At 37.1% G+C, this 23,143-nt stretch overlaps 1 protein-coding gene across 2 annotated transcripts in view; it reads right to left on the bottom strand.

The window, feature by feature from the left end:
• Positions 1 to 23,143, bottom strand: part of ARID4B (AT-rich interaction domain 4B) — an 87,562-nt gene that overhangs the window by 4,475 nt on the left and 59,944 nt on the right. For both annotated transcript variants that reach the window (XM_066315705.1, XM_066315706.1), the window contains exons 17-21: positions 13,901 to 14,149; positions 7,693 to 7,777; positions 6,743 to 6,935; positions 4,068 to 5,276; positions 2,137 to 2,247 (exon numbers count right to left, since the gene is read on the bottom strand). In XM_066315705.1, coding sequence (XP_066171802.1) covers positions 2,137 to 2,247; positions 4,068 to 5,276; positions 6,743 to 6,935; positions 7,693 to 7,777; positions 13,901 to 14,149 — 1,847 coding nt within the window. The remainder of the gene's footprint in view (positions 1 to 2,136; positions 2,248 to 4,067; positions 5,277 to 6,742; positions 6,936 to 7,692; positions 7,778 to 13,900; positions 14,150 to 23,143) is intronic.

Below are 23,143 nucleotides of genomic sequence, written 5' to 3'. Positions count from 1 at the left end.
TGGTGTAGCAGCTTGGCTTGATGCTCTCTGCATCACTGAAGCACAAACCAGGTATATTATGGGGCCAAAATGAACCACACATCTGCCTGCTCACGGCACTGTACTTTTAGAAAAAGTTCACAAGACTGATTGTTATGGTCCATCTCCTGTTTAGCTCCTTTTAAGATCAATTTCTAATGCAGTATTCAATATACATATATAAACTGCTATCCCATTTTTAGACCTAACAGTCACAGACAGACCTTTGTGTTTTTAGAACATATATAGCAGAAATCAGAGGAATCAGCTTTTTCTTAGCCTCATGTCACCTTTATTTTAATTTTCCTCTACTAAAATCACTATCAGTAACCTGAACATGTGTGACATAATCTACAAATTCCTCAGAAAAGATGATAAAGTTTTTTGATTTTGGAAAAAGATCTTTCACTGACCCAAAACAGAAGAACTTTACCTCATGCTGAAAATCTTTAACTATAAGGCAACAACACATATTTTTATTCAAACCACTCAAAAAAGAGTAACAAAATAATCTATCTAAAAGACAATATTTATGAGCAATGATTGAAAGGATGAAGTTTTTTAGCATTACTAAAATAAAACTGAAGTGAAAGCAGGCACAAGAGACTAATTCAACACAAGTCTAGCAAAGCAGTGGAATAAATGCCTAGGAAATCTGTAGAACTCCAATTGCTAAGAGTTGTTTTTAAAAACACATTGAATTTATATTTATTAAGAAAAATGTATGCCTCAGTTGTACCTACCCTAGGTGTTGACAAAATGAGCCCTGAACTTTCTGGCCTTTATGATCTGGTGATCTATTCAGAAGAAACTGATTATCCAAGACATGTAGTGTGAACTAGCAGGGCCAGCTGCTTGTTGGTGTAGGTTTAATGCAAAGGCAAGAGCTGAAGCTGCCACAAAAGCAGTTTAAGAGATCCACCAGAATTTTGCCAAAAGCGTTTTTTTTTTTTTTTGCTTACAGCTGAATCACATTTTATCTATTTATTTTCCTTATTACATCCAGTCTGAAGTCTAACAAGAAGAGCACACACCAAGGACTACATGGTAGTAGCTTTGAAGTTCCACATCCTGATGAAGACATAGGTTGAGAAAAAGTGGTAGATTCACCAAATCCAAGGGAATAAAGGCAAGGCTAAAAATGGTGTATTTGTTCTGCAAATTCAGTTCGTTTTGTTACTTTAATTTCTGGGGCAAGGGTAGGAATAAGGATTATGAAAGGAGGAGACCATCAAAATGGAATTAAAAAGGATGAGAAAATATAAAGAGGAGATTGATGAACATGAAAGACAGGTGGGGTGAAAGCAAATACCAGACTAGTAAGTACAGACTTTTAGTAAAAGCTCTTAATAGAAAGAGGGGAGGGAAGCTAGGGGAGAGAGAAAAAAGGCATGGCATATGCTTTTTATCCTTGGTTTAACTCAATTTTTTACAGTTATCCTCCAGGCTTCAGTCTCTACCTGTTTCCTGGTATTTTTTATTAACAGTGAAATGAAGCAGTAATTGATGTTGTTGTCTCCTAAACACCTGTGCATATGACCCCTAACACACCTCTGCTTTTATTAAGCTTTCCTTACCCAGTACTGTGGTGTCTGTTCCAATTAGCTTCTACAACTAAAAAAAAACCTGCAAAAGCTGCATTATTTACTGTAGATGTAAGAGACAGCACAGGAAGAAAACAAGAATCTGTATTTTTCTGGAATTCTCATATTTGCTACAGGGTAGAGATAATAACCTCTAAAAACTCATCTTACAGAAAATACAGAGTGCAATTTCCTTCAGGTCCCAGTCTCCCCTCTAAAGCAGGCAGCTATCATGATACAGAGATATCTCTCCAGTTCTGCCATGTGTGAAACATTCACTCTTCTTGGCTTTCCTGAATTACACAATATTAAGGAGCTCTTAGAAATAGGCCCAGAAATGATAATACAAGACATCTGAAAACACTTTGGTGTTTAGGTAGAGCAGTCTCTTAATTTAAACAGTGTTAAGAATTCCCTGATGAGAACATTTTGTCCTAATGCATTTTTTATTAACAGACTTCATTTCCTACAATCAGTTGAACAAAGGACACACTACTTTCACACCTTTTATTTCACAATAACCTGCTGTACTTACTAGTTTTACTCTTCTTTTTGCTGGTCACAGATGTTTTGTGGCTTCTTTTCTGCTTTTTTGAGGAGCTGCCTCCTCCCTGAGCATCTTTAAGTCTTTTTTGGCCTGTACAGACTGTAATTGGGGGGAAAAAAATAAAAGGAAATGAAATTAATTAAATGCTTGCACTTCTCCCATAAAACACTTCAAAGCTTAAATTCGTAGACAAAAATGCAACTGTTCCTGCCTATCCTTAATGCAGCTCATTTTTCTACTTCTGTTGACAAGAGGAGGTGAAGGATAATGGAAGACAGAAAAAGTTTCTTTGCGCAAAGTGCACATCTATGATGATTACAAATTACTTTCCCATATGCATCACCAGAATTTCTCTTGAACCACATGGATTTACTATGTTTTAATACTGTAAATTATTTATTACTAAAGTTATCAAGACCTACTGGGACTAAAAAAACATTTTTAAAAGTTTGCTGTACTTGGAAGCTGTGAAAAAAAAAAAACAAAGCCATAATCTGTGATCAGTAATTACATTGACTGAAGGTGTTAAAAAGAATCTTAGGTATGTTTAAAAAAAAGGTAAGAAAAGAAAGGCAAACAAATAACAAAGCAAAAAAATCTACCAGTTTTTGTGACTACAAGGGGAAATACTAGAAAAGGAACATGGAAGGATTCTAGTACACCTGCTAAAAGAGAGTGTTTTAGGACTTCTTCAAACGTTGTTTCACAACCATGTGACTCACAGATTAAAAATGACCCCTGGAATAAAACAATTTTAATTAAGGAACCCAATTTTCTGAAACAAAGTCAGAGAGGAAGTTAAAGTCTAATGCATGTAAAAATATTATTCTACAATAATGTAAAACTTCTTTCAAGTGGCAATAAACTACTTTCATATAAAAAAAAACCCTGAGCAACTTAAGTTCTTAACCTACACAGCTCTAAACAGCAAAGCAATACAGGTGTATTTATCGAGGGGTACACATTCACCTCTTCCAAACTCTCTCCTATAAGGGAACACATTTTGTTGCATACTTTCAGAAGAACACTTCCAACAGAATGCTGAAAGTAACGCACCTTTAAGGGCATTTTGAAAAAAAAATTTTTAGCCAGAATCTACTCAGATAAGAAAACCCACTTGTCTCAGGACTGTAAACAAAATGTATTTTTTTTCCTTTGTGTTCATAATTTTTTGCCACTAAAACACAGTGAAGGTAGCTGTACTTTTGATTGAACTGTGAAACAGCCAGTCACTTTCAGGAAAAGGCTTTTGGATCTTGCCTTGCCAGCAGTTAAAAAGCAGGCAGCAGTACAGCCACATCGTGTGCACAAGTGTTTATTATCCCCCATTCTCTAGTGGTTTCAGGAAAGGATCTTCAATCTGAAAAATCACATATGAAAACGAAACACAGCTGAAAAGGTCAATGCTTGTATCAGCTTGACTTGAATCTTATGAAGTTAATGTTCTAGAAAAATACAAATTAGAAATGACTGCCTAAGCACCCTAGGAGCAAGAGGGCTTTCTCCTCCAAAAGAAACAACTTACAGAGAATCAAATTTTGTGCAAGAAAAGCATCTCCTGCTTCTAAGGAGGGTGCTGAAAATGCTTCCATCTTGCTACAATAAATGTTTCTTACACAAGCTATTACAGTTTGCTCTGGGCTTTTTTGTGATATCCAGTATATTCATTCTTTTATCCTTTGTCCCTCAGTGAAACCACCACAATTTCTAATGAAAGGCCAGTGAACTTGCTGGCAGATTACATTTTATTCACGAGATGATTATGCCATTTCCACACATCTATTGCATCTACAGCAGGCTACTACTTCCTCCAACAACTAACTTCCCTGCACCATAACCAAAACAGAATGAAAACATATCAGCAATGTTTGCAGTAAGAGCTGGTTAGGTTGGAGACAACTGTTTACCCTTTCCTTTACCTTTTTCAGCATGCTCTGGCTCTGGTTGATTACTACTACTGGAGCTGACGCTGGCATCAAAACCTGTTGGAGAAATATTTCCCTCAGACTGGAGGTCTTGGAGCTCCCCTGCCACACTGTCCACCTCTATTGTGCTATCTGTTTCACTTTTGATGCTTCGTATCTCTTCTTGATTTGGTGGAAGCGTCTCAGAGACAGTGACACTGGACTGATGTCTACTGGACTCTGTCACAGTTACAGAGGAAGGTGACTCAGGAGTTGTAGGAGGCGTATTTAGCACTGAGTTGCTGCCACTGCTTGGAAATTCAACTTTCTTTTCACCCACTTCAGTTGGTTTCTCCTCAACAGGTTTAACATCCACATTTGCTGGCAAAGATTTTTCAAGTTCACAGTTAGGCAAAGAAATGCCTTCCTCTGCAAGAGTCTGAAGCTGCTCCTCTGCTGCAGCATCCTCAGGAGCAGCATGTGGAGGAGAGGCAGCAGCCTCAGTATCAGAGTCTGAGAACAGCTCCTTCAGGGTTTTCTTTGGCCACTGTCCTTGGATACTTGACCACACATCTTTTCGATCCTTCGCTCTGGTGTTCTGGAGTCTTTCATCAGAGTTATTTAGAAGCTTTATTCTTTTCTCTCCCACTTCAGAAAATCCAGAGTAGAAAGTACTTGTCCGTAAAGATTTCCTTTTCTCCTCTAGTCCATTGTACTTTTTCGTTGGAGTGATTTTCAGTTTAGATTTGTCTTCTTCATCTTCATCCGAGGAGCTGTTACTGCTGTTTTCTAAACTAAGGGAGTCTTTGTTTTTGGACTTCTCATCCTTTCTATTTGGTGACACGGTCTTTAAGGACTCCTCTGCAACACAATGTCTTCGCTTACCCCGCTTCACTTGCGGTTTTGCTGTTTTATCCACGATCTCCTTCTTTCCATCCTTTCTCTTCTTTGTGGCTTCATCTTCTCCATCGGAGTCACTATCTTCAGATAACTCTTCCATCTCTTTCCGCAGTCTTTCAGGAGACTTGGATACAGACTTGGGCACTGCTGCATCTGTAAGAGCTTTAGTTTCTTCTGGGAGGGAGGAACTGCTCTGTTCTTTTAGACGGAGTTCACTTTTGTCTTGGCTTATGGCTTCAGGCTGAGATTCCTCTTTGCCATCAGCATGTACATTTGGGGCACTTTGGTCATCTTCTTGCTCACTATCATCAGAACTTTCAGAAGCTAATTTAAAAAAAATCCAAACAAAACAAAAACAAAACAAGAAAAGTTTGTCTTGATTCTGGTTACAAAGAATTATAAAAAAAAAAAACACCACCACCACCAAAAAAAAAAGCAAAACAACAACAACTAAATAAAACTGTACAGATATGAAGACATGCTACAGGGATCTCTAGCAGTCTCTCTCTTAAATGTTATTTCCTGAAGAGTTCAAAAACTCATAGTATAATGGCTAGATTAGAAACTAGTAAGAGTCTCTGTAATACAGTACATCTCCAGGAATTTCTGAAGAGGTAGAGAAAGTGCAGAGCGCATTAATCCATAAAATACAAACTTTTGCACAATTACCCAAACCAAAAACTGAAAGACACCCTTATATATTTCTTATGGGTTACAAATACTACCATTATCTACCTTTTTTCCAAAGCCCATAATACAGACATCATTTTCCCTGGAAAATCCAGAGGCTAAAGGACAGAAAAACAACATACACATTGGATACTCTCTCACAGACCAACCTGATGATCAGCCTGGAAAAAGGAAGTGAAAGCAATAAAGAAAGGCACTTATGGAAACAAATGGACAAGAAGAATGTAGGACAACTGCAAGAAAATTCAGGGTCAGCAATAAAGAAACTGAGAGAACAAAAATACATAATCCAGAAGAAACCAAAAGCAATCTCCTTCAGTGCAAAAAGATATGGATTCAAGGAGAAACACAGGAATCGGCTCAAATTTACAGATATATGTATATATACACAAAGACACACATATATATGTATGTATGTATGTATCTCTTTGATTTGTAAAGTCAATTACAGATTAATTATCACACTAATAATAGTTTCATCATTAATTGGGTTTTTTTTTTTTGTTTGTTTCTCATTTCCTAAGGTAATGAAGCATATAGATTATGTTGATTGTTATTCTACCTACAGTTTTGGAACCCAGTGGCCAGTGTCATCCAAGTTCAAGTAAGTTGGAATGATTATTAAATTCACACAGCTTCCACAGAAGTTTGAGGTCACTCAAACTACCTATACCATACTTGATTTCCTTCTCTGGAAGCATGCTCTAAACTAAGAATGAAGAGGAGCGAGTAGGTATTAAAATGCTGCTGTAAATGTGTGGGCAGGAGAACACAGTGCTAGCAGCAACAGACATGCAGATATGAATAATGGGTCCTATAGCTTATGTAAATCAAAAATTGAAAATTTAGAAATTAGATAGGAAGTAAAAATGCTTTGCTCTATATCAAATAAACAAAAGACGTCAACACAAAATGTAATTGACTGTTAACATACTGAATTCACAGACACTGCCAACACTGCTTTTGTCCAAGGGTAATTTCTGAAGATGATAATTAGTCAGACAGACTCAACCATTTAGTTGTATCAGTTATTCTACATTGTCACTTACTCTTGTTTAAAGGCCATTTACAGAGTTAGAAAAAGCTTTTAAGTATACTACCTTGTAGCCCATTAATGATAGAAGTAATTTCTATTGATTTGACTGGAGTTTGTTCGGTATTTTTGGCTTCAGTGCTGTCAAGTTTAGACCCAGTCTCTGGTGATGTGCTGGTGTGGAAGGGGGGTTTTGACAAACGTCGCAATTTACAAGGTTTAGGAGAATACTTCTCTTCCTTCTCTCTGTCAGTTTTATTCTAGGTGAAAAAAAAAAGATACAAAAACTCTTCTCATTGGAGCATACATCTTATAATGGATTACAATTAAACAATGCTTAACAGTTATCTTAAACATTAAATCCGTAGAGGAAAGCTCTCCTTTGTTTAAAGGACTTCAAACACCATTCTAACACTCCATGCCAAGACCTTTCTACTGAAGATAGGTACTTTGTCAACACTAAAACAAATGGGAAAACAAACACTACCAGTGCTCCAGGAGTAGTGGCACTGCAGGACACCAGGCACAGCAGGGACAGAAGGAAAAGCTCCTTGCAGCCCACTGTCCAAGACATATATCATCATGTAGGCCTAAATATCAGTTGTGGAAGAATCAATTTTAAAAGAAATCTTGGCAATAAAATTACAGAGTCCCATGTATATGGGCTGGTCCATAGGTTTGTTCTGCAGAATCAGAGAGCTCTCAAATTTCACCCCCTCAAGCTGCCTCCCAACACTTAAAATAATCTGTATCCTTCTCATTTGTTTTCTGTAAATGACTACACACATTTAATTAAAAATTCAGGAAAGAAGGCAACAGAAGCTTCCCCTCCTCACCTCGAGGACAAAAGCAAAAACCATGATGAAAAGAGTATCGATATTTAAAAGGCTATGAAGTTGCTTTGCCTGAGAAGCATTTGCAGGCCAATCAAAAGGTCAGGAAGGGAGGCAGGGATTACTTAACTGTGTATCAAACCAACATAGGGGACCAACAGAAGAGAGAAGGGAGAAAAACTACCTTTATTTTCTTTCGATGCTTAATTTTTGGTACATTTTTATCAGCTGGTCTCACTATCTTGTCTGCCTTTATCCATTCATCGTACCTAAACAGAAAAAGAAATCATACACATTTATCGTTTTAGACAGATAATCACATCACAACAGAAATTTAACTGAGAAAAAAAGATAATTAGTAGCCATATAAAAACAGAATTAGAATTTGAATCAAGTAATTTGTGGAATTCTCAAGTCTGTGAAGTTCAGCTAAGGAAATCCATGTATCCAGGTAAAACAAACTACCTGAATAAGAAATCTCTACAGACCTCTAAAAGGTATACTTCCAATTTATACACTGTAAAACCTTAACAATAAAATAAATCCTTTCAACTACATAAGATGTGACCACTTAATAAAAATAAGCTCTTCTGATCCCAAGTGACTGCAGAGAGTTATCTGGAGTGAGTAACCCTTCAGAGTCACCAACTTTGAGTAACTGACTTTCACAGTGATATTTTTCAGTTCCTTTTCTGTTAAAGGTTTCCATTTTGTATCAGAGTGTATAAAAAACATACTAAATAGCAGCAAGATATTAACAACAAGCATCTTGTTATTCAAGACTGGACCTCTTAAGTACAAATCGAAGCGTGGTACAAACTCAACTCTGGTACTGTGCTTGCCAGATTGTGTATTTCTAAAAAAACTCAAGAATCATTTAAACCAATTTTTTCCTCCCAATAAGAATAAGCTACTTTGCTACTTAAACTCTAAATTCGAGAACCAGCTGCACAGTTAAAAATTAGTTGGCATTAACTTTGACCTGAATGTACATAAAAACAAATTCTGATCCTCCTAGATAAACATAAAAATAGAGGGGAAAAAAATCAACTTTAAAAAGACACAAACCATATTCTCCAAAAAAACCAGTACAAGATGGAGTTGAGCACAATCACCATGCTGGCTTTCCAGATGGGCTTATTCAATCATCATTTTGATATATGCATTCATTACTGATACAGTCCTAACTCACCTTCTTTGCAACCACCTCCAATTATACCCAAAATATTGATATAAATTCAAAATATTTAGGGAAAAACATGGAGACCATGCAGACTATGATATACCAAGACTCTACACTGCTGTAGACTCTGTCATTGTACTATTACACTGTCATTACCAGGTGAAATGTCAGTAAACAGGTTCAAAACTGAAATACAATTCTGCAGAATACTTGCTCACATGGAAAAATCCCATATTCTGTGAGACTGTGGGAAATCCTATTTGAAGCAATCTTTCTTCTAGACAAAGACATGTTCGGCACAAGGAATACCATGGAGTGCCTGCCAAATGGACTTTGTGACCCAGAGAAATGCAGGAGTATTTTATTAGATCTAAACACATGGAGGAGAACAGCACTAGGACCTGACAAACACATGGTGAAAAGTGAGGATTCTGACAGTGTCCTGTCTGCCTCAACCACATTGCTAGAACGCCAAATTTGTATTCACTCATTCTCATGCATCTCCAATAAGAAATTAATCTTCCTCCTATGCAAAGTCTGTGCACAGCCCACACTGTCTGAGATTCATGGCAACTGCAGTGCCTGCTGGGGCAAGAGCTGACAGACGTGGGGGCACACTGAACCAAAGGAGAGAAGTGCAGAATCTGAAGAGAATACCTGTCCATGCAACAGAGTCCTAAACATGTATTAGAAACGGTGCTCATGCAAGCCCTTATATCAAGGAGCACAAATTGGAACACTAAAATGTGACAGTCATATTTGCTGGCCAGAGCGTATCCTGCTTTACTCTTGACTGCACCCAAAACAGCAGACAGACCCTGCAAGGCGGCCACAGAAACCTCCCATCTTCTCCAGGGAATCAGCTGCCCCACACCTCATACCTTTGCATCACACAGCTCCTTTCACTACTCACACACTGAATGCACATGGCGTGCCTAAACCTGGGACAACTGGACCCCAGGCTGAAACAGATCCTGCAAAAGAGATACACTCCAAGCCACAGTTGACAATCTGACCCTAAATTACATTCTCCTCCACTGCAAGACAGAGAAGCACCCTGAAAGCTGCACCTAAAATGGTGTGACTCAGACTAGAGCCTCCTTCTAGAACTGCACCTGCTAACATATGAATGCTTCCTTCATAACTAATTTTACTTTGGACAGTCTGTTCACAAAACAAAATTAACCCAAAAGTATTATCAGAAAAGTCCTTCTGCTCTCATTTCAAGAAGCATGTACTTTCAGAGGACCTGGGTTGTTTCACTGCAGTGCTGTTTTTCACATGGACTAGCTTCACCACCCTAAAGTGAGCAGGAAAGAGTGGAGAGGAAGGAGATAATATGGGGAGCTGCTCCTAGAAGAGGTTACACAGATTTCCTTTAAAATCAAGATGGGGAATTTAATAAGGAACTATTATTTGTTTATTTTTTAAATCAGGTGTCATATGAAAACCTGGAATGCTTTCATAAAGGAAATCCCTTTGCCTTACCAAAATGAAGACAAAGAAAAGCACCTTGCATCAGAGTATGTACTGATACTATTACATACATTTGCACCACTTGCAAGATAAAATGCACCACAACATACTCTCAGAGACTCCACAGAAGTACTAGAGGAGAAACAAGAAAGCAAGCATACTTGTCCAGACTAGATCTATACTAGCAAAGGTACCACTTTTCTCAAGGACCTAGCAAGCCTTGGCAAATTCACTGGAAAGGTCCAGTATATTATCTGTTGTCGCTAAAAAGGGAAAATTAAGTTGGTTTTTGGTTGGGTTTGTTGGGGGGTTTTTGTGGGTTGTTTTTGTTGTTGTTGTTGTTGTGGTGGTGGTGGTGGTGTTTTGGTTTGGTTTTCTTTGTGGGTTCGTTTTTTTGGATTATGTTTTGTTTGGTTTTGTTTTTTTCTGTGATCAAAGAAAGAAGAAAAACTAGTCTAATACTCAAATACTGGAATATTAGATAGGGAAAAACCTAGTTTGCCTAATTTTTGGGGGTTTTTTTGGATTTTTTAAAATAATCCCTCCCCTGCCCCCTTCCATGACATACATTACTCTCCAGGACCTGAAATTTTGCTGCACATTTAATTTCAACGGTTGACTGTATAGCATTAAATCGGTATACGAAATAATGTTCCAACAAACTTAGACAGAAATTAGCACTTTCACACGCAGATTTCTGAAGGAAAGAAGTGTTGAAAATAAGTCTTAGTTTTAAACATTTGAAACATTCAAGAATACCATGTCTTGTGATGTTGTACTGTAATGACACACAGTTTCAACAATTTAAACACTTTATAAATATGCGCCCTCTAATTACTGGGAATACACTGCAGAAGAAAGTCACCTCAAACACACACAATAAACTGTTCTTTGTACTGGGAGCTGAAGATTAAAATTGCTACAGAAGGAACTGGCATTGTAGGCTCCGAAGAAGTTCCAGTTACACATAAAGCACACATAATTCAGAACATCAGTTGTCTGCCAGAAGAAGTAGAGTTTCTCTGCTTTTTCTGGTTAACACACGCTAACATAAGCAGGTCCCTCTAACAGGGTAGAGATTTCTACCATTCCCTTTGACTACAAGTCAGGCTCCACTGAACGCTACCATTCAGAGACCTTTATCAGAGACATCACCTGAATCTCAGGAGCTAACAAGATCCTTTAGCTTAGTGCTGTACAGCTTCTGCACTTTCTACATACTCTTTAAAACAAACAGAAGTTGCACAGTTCTTACTGTCACTGTTCCAGAGCATTAAAAAAAAAACAAAACCAACTAATGAAGATGAGTATCAAGTTTACCCAACTTCATTCCAAGTACCCAAAAGAATGTGAGCATGCCCTCACACACGGTTATTCTGAATTCCAGACTGGTACTGAAATTAACTTGTGATAAGAACCATTAGTAGTTATTTAGGATTTCTGCTCAAACATATGAGTTTAAAGAACAGGCCATTACATGGCACATTCGATCAAAATGGGAAACGGGAAAGTCAACTTTAAGGAGCAGAAGAATGACAGAATTTAAAAAAAACCCTGGATGATTAGCTAGCAAGTCCTAGTTCAATACATGCCCTGTGCTGTTCATACAGTACCTGTGCCCACTAAGTAATCTACAATGAATAAGGAGAGGAGGGAATTGCTTCCTATCCAACTAAGGCAATTGCTTTCCCAGGTTGTCACTGACTGAAAGCCAAATCAAGCTATTACAGCCTACAAGACTAGCCTTCACAATACTAAACTGTCAAAGTGTTTAGATGCTGGCTAAAGCGGAGGCTTACACACTCTTTCTGTCAAATCCATAACCTTAAGTAATTTTACGTGCATGAAAAATATTAGCCACATTTAGCAGAGTCCACGCACAGTCCCACGGCTAAATCTCAATCACTGACGTATTTTTCAGTGAAGAATACTACTCCTCCTGCAGCCTTTTCAGAAGGCTCTTCTGAAATACCAGGTAAAAATATAAACTCAAGTCCTGCTGCCAAAAAGACCAAACAATCAACACTCCTTACTTATCAAATGAGTGCAAGTTAACTAAAAATGCTTTTATTGTCAAATGTATCCTAGTCACAGAAATAATGCCTCTGACATCAATCTGCAGATTTGTTTAAAATGCAGAATTAAAAATTTAGAATCTTGATTTCTCCTTTAAGAACTGGGGTGCTGGGATCTCCAAGGTGAAGAAGACTCATTTTTTGACTTCTCATTTCTTCAGATTTGAAGAGGTACTGCTCAAATAAAAATGTGATCATCTCACCTCACAGTGTGGATAATAGCATGATCTTTACTCAAAAAACCACAAACTTCTATGCTTACAAGTGAATTCCAAAAACAAGAGTTTAAAAACAAGAAACCTCTTGGAATGGTACACACGGAAGTCTTCAGTGAGTAGGATGAAAATTTCAGCAAATTGCACTCCAAGGGAGACCTCCTCAATAAGATCTGGACCAAAATGCAAGTCACACCCCAGCTCCCACCTTGAGCAGGCTGCATCTCCCCTCATATCTTGACTTCACAATCCACTATGCTTATAGATGTTGCCTGAAGACAGTTTATGTCAGATCCTATTCTTGTAGATCAATGTAGATCAAAATTCTACAGAAGGCTGGTACCAAAACTGGCAAGAGCGAGATTCCTCCTTGACAGTAGCTCAGGTGCGCCTGGAAATCACCAGGCCATGATGCAAAGAGGTGGATTCAAGGCAGCAAGAGAAGCATCGTACTTCTCTGTTACCTTTGCTAGCAGATCTTGCTAGAATTGAATGAATGGTATTTCTCCTGCCTTCCTGGTCAGAGGCAGGATGCCCAGATAACAGATGAAGGTTACAAGAACCTCAGCCTTCCAGAAAAGGAGAAATAAGAATAAAGTATCTCAGACTTGTCTCAGACTTGTGGGGTTTTTTTTAAAGACAATAATGAAGTTTAAAAGGTAATAGTTAAGGACAATGAGCAGTTATGCTCAAACTGAAGAAAGAAGTAGACATGCTTATAAGCTGCTCAAAAACTTTAGTTTTCTCTGCTTTTTCAAAGTTGCTTCAAGATTTAAATGATGAAAAAGAGGTCTGAAATAGCAACAGAAATACTTCAACTTATTTCTACTAATTCTAGACTAACGACAATAAAAAGCATATGCTCCTCCTTATATTAAAGAAAGCATAAGAAGCCGTTAGGCTAAGAAGAGTCTGGTTGGGAAGTTTAGGGCAACCTCAGGGGGAGGTGGGGTTGGGAGGATAGGTATCAGATCAGATGAAATGCAGTGATTTGCTGGGCACTTATACGTCACAATGAAATCTTGTTGTTTTCCAGTTAAATACCCTATTGCTGGTGTACTCTGTGCTTCACTGACAAGAGTGAGTTCACAGCCTCAGTAAACGCATTACTCAAATACTGTATCAGAGAAAATCGGCTTAAGAGAGCCAGAGGAGGAACCTGAAAAACGAGTGACGTGTCACTTACATGGGAAGATCTAAAAGTAAGATGGAGAATAAATGAAGCCTTCTTTGAACAAGTCATTTTAAGATGATTTTCAAAGTAACTAAAGCCCTGCATTTATGTAGTGTTAAAAATCTAAGTTTCATACAGTACAATGACCTTCACAGAACACCAATATTGAAAGTTTAGGACTCCAGATGTCTATTAATTTAGCTTTTAAAATTCATAAGTGTATTTGAGAAGTAATTCAAGAAGTAATCACTAACTAAAACTCAAGTTACCTCACGTTCCATCCACAGTAGTGCACCAAGTAAAGGACTTCTCCACCTTCGATGTCAGAATCTTTAATACTAGCTTCATACATTTTTTGATTTTTCCCTCTTCCATACCGCACTTGGACTTTCATGCCTGGTGGATAGCATTCAAACTCTTCTTCCTCATTGTTATTGTTGTCTTCTTCCTCCTCCTCCTCGTCTTCGTCCTCCTCTGCTTCTTCTTCATCTTCATCTTCTTCCTTATTCGTGTCATCTCTTGAAAGGTTTAAAAAATTGTAGAGTTAATATGAGATACTTCATAAGCTTTTCAGTTCCAAACCACATATATTGATAAATATTGTGGATGCATTAGAGAGTGGGAAACAGGAGGCTCCAAATATGTGAAACTGTACTACAGCTGAGTAATATCAGCAAAACAGGATATAGCAATACACACAAAATCCAGTGACTGTAAGGTGCAAAAGTGACTAAAAGAAAAAAATCCATCAAAATCTGTATGAGTAGAAGTTGTTCAAACTCATCTTTATATGATTCTTGCATGCAGTCTCTTTGTTTAAATATAATTTTCTCACTCAAAATTAATTCTTTTCAATATAGGGAAAATTTCCTAAATTCCATTTTTCAACCTACAGGTTTTACAAATGCTTCTTGAAACTTGTTTTTCAAAAAATCCTTGCTTGATTACAATACATACACTCTACCTCAACACCTTGAAATTACAGTTGAGATCTAATTTCTGCAACCACAACCAGACCTGCAACCACAACCAGATTTTGGACCAAAAAAACTCCAACACCTTATGTGACTGTATTAGCAAATTAAACAACCTGTGCTAATTTATGACCTTGTCACTCCTTGCCAATTACACCGAAGTATTCTAAATATGTCAAACTTGTCTTTAATTGCCATATAAATACACAAGCAGGTGTTCACTGCTTTCAGAAGTAAGCTAATTTTGAACATATCTTTAGATATTTTGGACCAATTTTCAGAAGCAGTAAGAACCCACAAATCTGCTAGTTTCAGTCAGTGGTAGCTACGGGCTGCTCAGTGATCTGAAAATTATCTGTAATCAGCTTAGAGGCAGACTACATTACAAGAGTTAATAGGGGAAAATATCTTTTAATCTTAAACTTATAAAGCAGTATTATTGTCCCTCATATCATTCTAATCACATGCTGTGCAACATAGAACAGATTTAGTTGCTGACTAAATTCACAACAACTGCAGACTGACAATAATCAAAAAACCTGATACATTGAACAGGTATGATTGGATGTCTGAATAAGAGACCGTAAATACTGCTCCAAGTCTGATTCACACCAGTATTTTAGTTAAGTTCACAAAGTCTGTATTAACAATCTAAACCTTTCCATAACATTTTCAGGAGAAACTACCCAGATAAACCAAGCTACTTTCTCTCTGTCAAAGGACGTCCCTTTGCAGAACTAAAACTGCAGTATTACTATCTAATTAGCTGGGAAAAGGTAATTCAGAAGAATATGCTAAATTCACCTCTTCTATAACCACACTGAATTAATAAAATTACTTCAGAGATCAATGTTGTCATATGTATATATGCGCAGACACACTAAATATACAGACACATACGTGTATATACACACGTGCATACACAATGAGACAAAGGCTAAAAAAATTCCATCTTTCTCTATTAAGTACACCAAATCACAGAAGACATATCTATTCAGGTATATATGGCATGGACCATATAGTTTAATTCCAGAAGGCCAAGACTTCAATTGTATTTTTTATGTATATATACGTATGTATGTATATGTATAATACACACACACAGAGTCTCAGCCTTCCAGATAGGTGGATAGACACAACTATATACTTCCAGTGAACTACTTTGCTAGTGAAGTTACAACCACCAGAGTTAAAAGTGCAACATGAATAAACAAGCTTTGAAAGTTCACTTATGGCAAAATTTACTTGCCAAGGAAATCAGGAAAAAAGGTGCCCAAAGATTCAGATGAAAAATTCAGGAACAGAATTCCACAGCTAACAACAAAAAGCAGCAACTAGTAATTTAAATGATTTTAAGTTATACTCTCTGCTGCACTAAACAAAAACTCCTAGCCAATTTCAGTTCAACAAGTATTACACAAATGCTTAAAAAAATGGCACCAGAAGCAGAGCCACCACTGCTCCAAGAACAAGATGAGCTTGTGAATTTCCATTACTAAGTACACTTTAAAACTGCAGTGAACCAAATTTTATTTTTCTCTCCAAGATCTAGGGGCACAGTCCTTGAATGCTATCTGCAAAGAATGCCTATGCTGGAGATTCAGGATTTTCCAGACACTGGCAATTACGGTGCCAGCGGCTTTTCAAAAGCTGAACAAATTTAGAGTCTCTCTCATCTTAATCACCCTATGGCTTTCTTGGTGTCCCAACGTGTTCTACAAAGACTCCAAGAAAATAGCAGAAATTGGTCCTTTCTGGAAGAGATGTGTGAAATCAACGTGACGTTGAGTAACTCGGATGGTCAAGGAGATGTGAACACCAGGCTGAACAGAGGTGGAGGGCATGTCAGGAAGCAAAGGCAAAATGGAAGCAGAGATGGCTGCAATTAAAAAGTGTTCTAAGGAGTGACAATCATAAGCTCAAGATTCTAGGAAATCAAACAGAAGCAAAGAACATTCATAATTTTGGAGCAGGAAAAAAACCCAACACACTCAATAGCTCCTGGAACAAAAAACCAACCAAACAAAAAAAACCCCAACACAAAACCCAAGAACACATACCAGTGGTTGCAAGGAAGATATTGCCTTATAATGCAATAAATAGTTCAAATCTGGCAGTGCAGACAAAGGAGAAGCCATGACTGCCACAAAACTGAGGTTTCTAAGAGAAAACTGTGATCGTAGCCATCCAGTATGCACAGTCATAACTTCATTAGTCCATGTATGTATGCCTGAGATCATTGGATTTTCTTCAAAGCTGTTTAGTCAAAATCCCATTTGAGAGGAGGACATGGGGAAAAGGTAAAAAAATAAAGAACAAAGAAACAAACCTCTTGACAGCAGACAGTAATTGTCAACTTAAAACCAGTACCAAGCAATATCTACCACAAAGCTGCAACAATTTGAACAACCCAAGCAGCAGCTGATGAAGCAAGGTAGCAGCAGATGTGCATACACAGTGTACAGGAGACACAACAATACAGGTGTCACTCTGTTCCAGAATCCAAAGTACTACCAGAAAGCTCAGCAGGACTTAACACCATTTCAAATTAGAACCACAGACTAAAAAGAATACCCCCGCCGCCCCATCTCACAAAGATTGGAAACATAAACCATCAGAAGCAAATGAATGAATTAAAATGCAAAATATTCGTTAATAAAGTAAAACCATTAAAATGTCTAGATCATACAAATATTGCTTATCATTAGTCTCAAAGGACAATGCAGAATCCTCAAAAGGCTAAAACCACACACACAACATGTCATTCTCAGTCAATATAAAGATTTAATATCAACAAGCTCATAGTTAAATGTGTTAACAACCAGATGTAGTTAATAAATGAAACTGCTGCTCTTATATTGCCACTCAAGAAAATGCAGAATAATGCAAATCTCTTTCAACCCACATTTTCTTGACACTAAACAAGAGCTGTAACAAAGTCCAGGTGAAACCTACAAGACAGGGTGTGATTTGGAACATTGTATCTGCCTCCTAGGAGTCCTGTTTTGGAGCAAACCTAACCCTACTCCAACACACTCCTCCTGACGCACCAAACTTGTACACACAGCAGGTGAAATGGCACATGCAAGATTATTTTCCAGGACTTATTCTAAAATTTGAGGAAGCAAGATTATTTCAATTATTGGCTCAATTAAGTCATTAGAGTTAATTGAGTCACTAGCAGAAATAAACTTTAGTATAATTGACACTTCAAGTTTAGGAATTAGCTTCTATTTTTGTTTCCTCCTTATTTTTCTCCTTTTTCTCATCCTAGAGCATAATTTAACCTCTACTTCTCATAATATAGAGCTGAAAGATGTTCAGTCTCTCTTCACATCGTCAATCATAGACGTATTAAGGTGACCTTAAGTTTTAAGGCAGAGAGGTCATTAAGACCTTTACTCATGCTATGATATACAAATTTCACTTTTAATTACAAAAAAATAACACCTCCCCAAAAATCACCAGTATTTGTCTTCCCTTTTGTCCTGGTTTTGGCTGGGATAAAGCTTGTTTCCTCTTGGTAGCACAGTAGTCTGTTTTGGATGCACCAGGATTGGAGGAAGGTGAGCCAGTAGTTGCATGGTACAAAATTGCCAGCTGGGTTAAACCACAGCACCACTGAAGCTACAAAGAAAATCTGAAAATAAAAGCCCCAGGGACTTCTATCTGCACAGAGAAAGTTGGAATAAATACAGCTGGGGTCCCTTGTGCCAAGGGAAGGGGAAGGCACTACCTTGATGTGAGTCACACCTGAGTGTAATACAGTATGCTTCAATCATGCAAGCACACAGTGTGTAACCAGTGTGCTCCTCTGCTGCCACAGCCAGGTGAGAGGACCTCATGTTATCACCTCTCATGGTTCAGACACATGTGTTCAAACATTCCTCAAAAGGATAAACGGTGGTTCTGAAATCTGACTGAAGGGTACAGCCCTTCCTGTTTTTACAGCACTGGTTCACATTCACCTTGGAAGCATCCAGTATCTGATGAATGATTAAAGACTCTCCACACATGTAAGCCACGGTGACAGCCACCATGGTTAATAACCAGCACAGTGACCATTTGCTATGTAAAACATGATGGAAGAACCACTTTTCCCAAATCAGGTGTCTCCCTTCCATTCAATACAAAGAGCCAGTACATTTACACCACCACTCTTGGCTTTATTATTGTCATTTGCAGCTTATTTGCTGCATCAAAAGCAATCACTGCATGTATGTATGTATGTATCAGTCTATGCTCTGTATTAAGAAAAAAAAATCCATTAGACTTTCTGAAAACATGACTAAGCAAGAACTTCTTTCCTCATACAAAGACAGCTGAAATACATAAATAGAACACACAAATAAGAGCATTGAAATATATTCCTATGAATAAAACTAAGTATGGTTCTTATAAGCATTTTTCTTTTCCATACACACCAACAATCTGAGCATATGTTTATACTACACAATCACTGAACATGACATTGCTCTACATTTTCCCAAACTAATCAATTCCACATAAACTTGAATCAAACTGGAGAAAGCTATCTCAATATACAGTTCTCAGCTCTTCAGAAGCTAAGAGACATGCCTTTTATATCAAATATTCTACACTCTAGAAGATTCTGTCTTGCTACCATTTCAGATTCACCACAACAATGATGTGTCATTTCAATAGACGAGGAACTGAAGAAAATTTTGTCTCTAACAATGTCTCCCTTCCATATCTGATACAGAGCTTCTGACTATTATATAAGCCCATTGTAAACTGCTTTCAGAAAATCCCTAATAGGTGTTATCAGAAATTTTAACTCTTGTACAAAAAAGTTTCAGCAGCAGCACAGGCACAGCAGGTAGTCCTCTACCCCAGAGAGGCAATAAACCTTAGTAAGACCCTTTACATGAAACCATGCTCATCTTTACTTAGTTTTCAATTACTGCTTTTATTAATCCTAGTTCTCTCCCACTGCTTATAGGAGGGGAAATGTTACCACTGCATGAAAAATGCATGTAACACCTTTAAGAGTTTTCCTTTGCACGTGCATGAATGGCTGAGAGTCTTGAATAGAATTAAACCACAGACTAAATGTTTATCATTTCCCCTTGTGATATTGTCAAAATATGACAGCACCAGCAAGAAAACCACACCATACAGACCTAAACTATCAGTATCAGAGAACCAGAAGTGTTCAGGTTTCTAAAGCATTCCTTAAGGACATTTATAATGCATTCCTTGGAGGAAAATAAAAAAGGAGACCACTTTTAAGAAAAAGAAACAATTAAGTTCAAGAAGTTTCCTAAGACCAAAGGACTTGTGCAAATGACAGCCTGATGAGCAAGAACAAGGTAAGATTCAGTGATGGCAACCCTTCCTGATGTTAAGGCAGCACCTCAGTCACAAGAAGAAAAATGCAACAAAACCTCTTGCAATGTCTATGTACTGCAGCTGGAAATCTTAAAAGGTTTTTGCCTGGGCACCTGAAAAATCCAAATACTACTCATATACAAGTCTGCTTTGTTGAAAAGCAAAAACTACCCAGATTCTCAGGATTTAACCTTTCATTTCAGTATGCAGTTCTTGACAGTGGTGCTTTAGAGCAAAGTATTAAAACCAAAATAAACCACAAAGCCAACCAAAAAAACCCCTCTCAATATAAACTCCAAAACCAACACAGAAATTTGGAGTTGAATTAACTATCTGGGGAAAAAAAATCTTACTAATACTGTTTATATAGCAATTAAGCTACACTTCAGTTTCCAAACTGTACCTACTATGAAAATTTTAAAGATTTACCTTTCATTTTATTAGTTTGTACTAAATAACCCACACCTTCTAAAAACTCCACTAGGCTCCTGGCCTCAACCTCTTTGGAACATATTCAACTGTCTACACTGTTCATTGTGTAGAAAAAGACCTCGGTTCTCAATTTGTTGACTTTGACCCAAATGTTCAAGAAGTTGAAACAGTTAATATTACTGGATGCTACAAAAGAAATTAAGCATTATGCAATGCTACATTTGAAGATCCACAACACAAAGTTTGTAGGGACTTCTACAGAAGAAGGATTTTGAACTTTCATGTTTATTCATTGGCCGAGTATAACTACTTTTTTGATGTTATGGAAAAGGATGATTTACAAAGTCAGTTTTGTAGAAGACTCTCTGGGACAGACACAGGGAACATAACACATTACTGGCTTTTTTAAAACTTGTTTTAATGACCACAACTTGTACAACCTGTATCTAGTACAGGGATCTTCCACTAGCCACAGGGAAAAAAATTAAAAAACCAAAGCAAAAAGTGAACAAGAAAAGCATGTATAGAATAAAGGGCAAGGTACCCTTTTAACCTCTGCTCTCAGTGTTCAGAGATACACAAGCAGGCAAGAAACTGGCACTCTGGGGAAGAAAGGAAGAGAAAGTTGAGCCTTTCTTCCTCTTCATCATATTGTTCAAGTCTGTGGAGATGGGACCATACAACTCAAGTGGTATTAATCTCAAAGGTTTGAGACACATGGGATTGCATAAAGAAACAAAACTTGTAGAAAATAAACAACCCTGGCTACCAGTAGTATTTCCTGAGATCTGAAAGCTGGGAGTTGCATCCAGTCTGCCCACAAAAAAATCAGCAAGAAGAAACCCAAAAGTCTTTCTATCCTCATGGTTCCTTGTGTCTACAGACAAATAAGCTAAATGACAATGTCCAAAGTACTACAGATACAAATGTAAATAGAAAACTCTGCAAGTTTCCCTAATATAACATTGGATTTAATTTGTTCAGCTATTTTGTTAGGACTGTGAAGGACAAATTGTCCATAACTAAAAAAGTTCCAAGAAGACATTTTTAATACACCAAGTAACAAAAATTCAGTCTGAAGTCACAATGATCTATTTTGATTACATTTCAGGTATTGGTGTGAATAATTAGTTTTCTATCAAAAAATGCCTATTTTGCATTTCAGTTCAACAAAGAACTCCAATACAGCATTTCCACCTTTGTACAAGTTCTGCCGCTTCTAATCCATGAAGCTGAATATAAGGAAGTACAACATCTAATACAATGCCCTATAAAATTCCTTTAAGCCTTTATGATATAAATGCTATAAACATTATTTACCATTAGGATGACAGGGACATTGTTAAAAGCTCTTTAAAGCTGATACAAAGCGCATTTTGTACTGCCTATAAATCTGAGAGGGGTAGAAGGGAAAAGTAATCATGTTAACAGTACTACTACAGTCACACTGCTTATACTTACAATTAGCTGCCGTAAGTATTCCATTTTTGTAATTTAAATTATTCTTTCAAACATAGCATACCTCCCAGCAATGACCACATCACCACCTACACCTCTTTTTAGAATGATGTTTTCTATTCTAAGCAACTCCTTACAATCTTCCATGAGTCATAATAGCAAAATATTAGTTGGAAGAGTTTTCCACTGGGATGAGTAAGGAAGAGCAGAGGGAAAAGAATGCACTCAATTGCTATCAGGTGAATTGTGAAAACTTAAAAGGAAACAAGTATTCTCTACAGATTTTTGTTGTTTTCATAAATAAAAAAACTAGGAACACTCGTAACATTTTTTGATGTCATAAATAATGCAAATTGACACGAATTGGGATTAAACCACTCCTATTAAACAAAAAATTTAAAAAGGATTACTGAAAAGCAAATGCAGCTTCTAACTTTTCACATACCATTTACTACTGCAGCATGGTAAGCATGATGCCACCATACTTTTCAAGTATATAAATAAATATAAAATAACGTCACAAACATACACACATTCAAATACATAACTTAGGGAACTTTAAAAACTGCTATCCTCTAAGCATTGCAAAGTTTTCCATCCATTTCGTTCTTTATTTTGAAAGCAGCATTGTAAAATCAGTCTTTAATAACTGTGAAAATCTGGCAAACCTGTTGAAGGACAACTCATCTAGTTCACATTAAAAATAGCAAATGCAACAAAGTCTAGCAATTAGTATTTTAAAAAAGAGAAGTTTACAGTTACAGAAATTGCCAACGAAATCTCACTGAAAATATTTAGGAGGACAAAAAACGTTTTCCAAAAGGATTTTTCAAAAACCAAAATCTAAAATAAAATAAAGTAACTACTACCAATGAATCAGAAATCAATATACTAAACTATGACATTCTGGCCACAACTTTTAATGGGTCAGAAAAAGCATTAAGAGCTAATGATATTTAGACAGGAGATCTAGACAGCTGATCTACTAAACAACAAAACTGCTGGAATGAACAAGGGGAATTACTGGTCAGGCAACAGATGGTATTAACTACAAAAACCCCAACAAAACCCAACACATCCCTCATATACAGATTGCTGTGAAAGTATAAGGAGGTGTCATTATCTGCTTTCCCTCTTGTAACAGCTTTTCCCTTAAGCATCTGTTACTGGGTTTTAGTGAAGACAAATACTGTATTAAAAGAGATCTATCTGACCTCTAAGAGTAATTTTTGCGTCCTTAACACTAGAAATCATACTGCATGAGGGTTTTAATTGTAAGAATACAAATTGTTAACA

This window comes from Sylvia atricapilla, chromosome 3, assembly GCF_009819655.1.
Source record: "Sylvia atricapilla isolate bSylAtr1 chromosome 3, bSylAtr1.pri, whole genome shotgun sequence".
Classification (NCBI taxonomy): domain Eukaryota; kingdom Metazoa; phylum Chordata; class Aves; order Passeriformes; family Sylviidae; genus Sylvia; species Sylvia atricapilla.
Note: the sequence above shows the minus strand (reverse complement) of the source record. Positions and strands in the feature narration are given on the sequence as shown.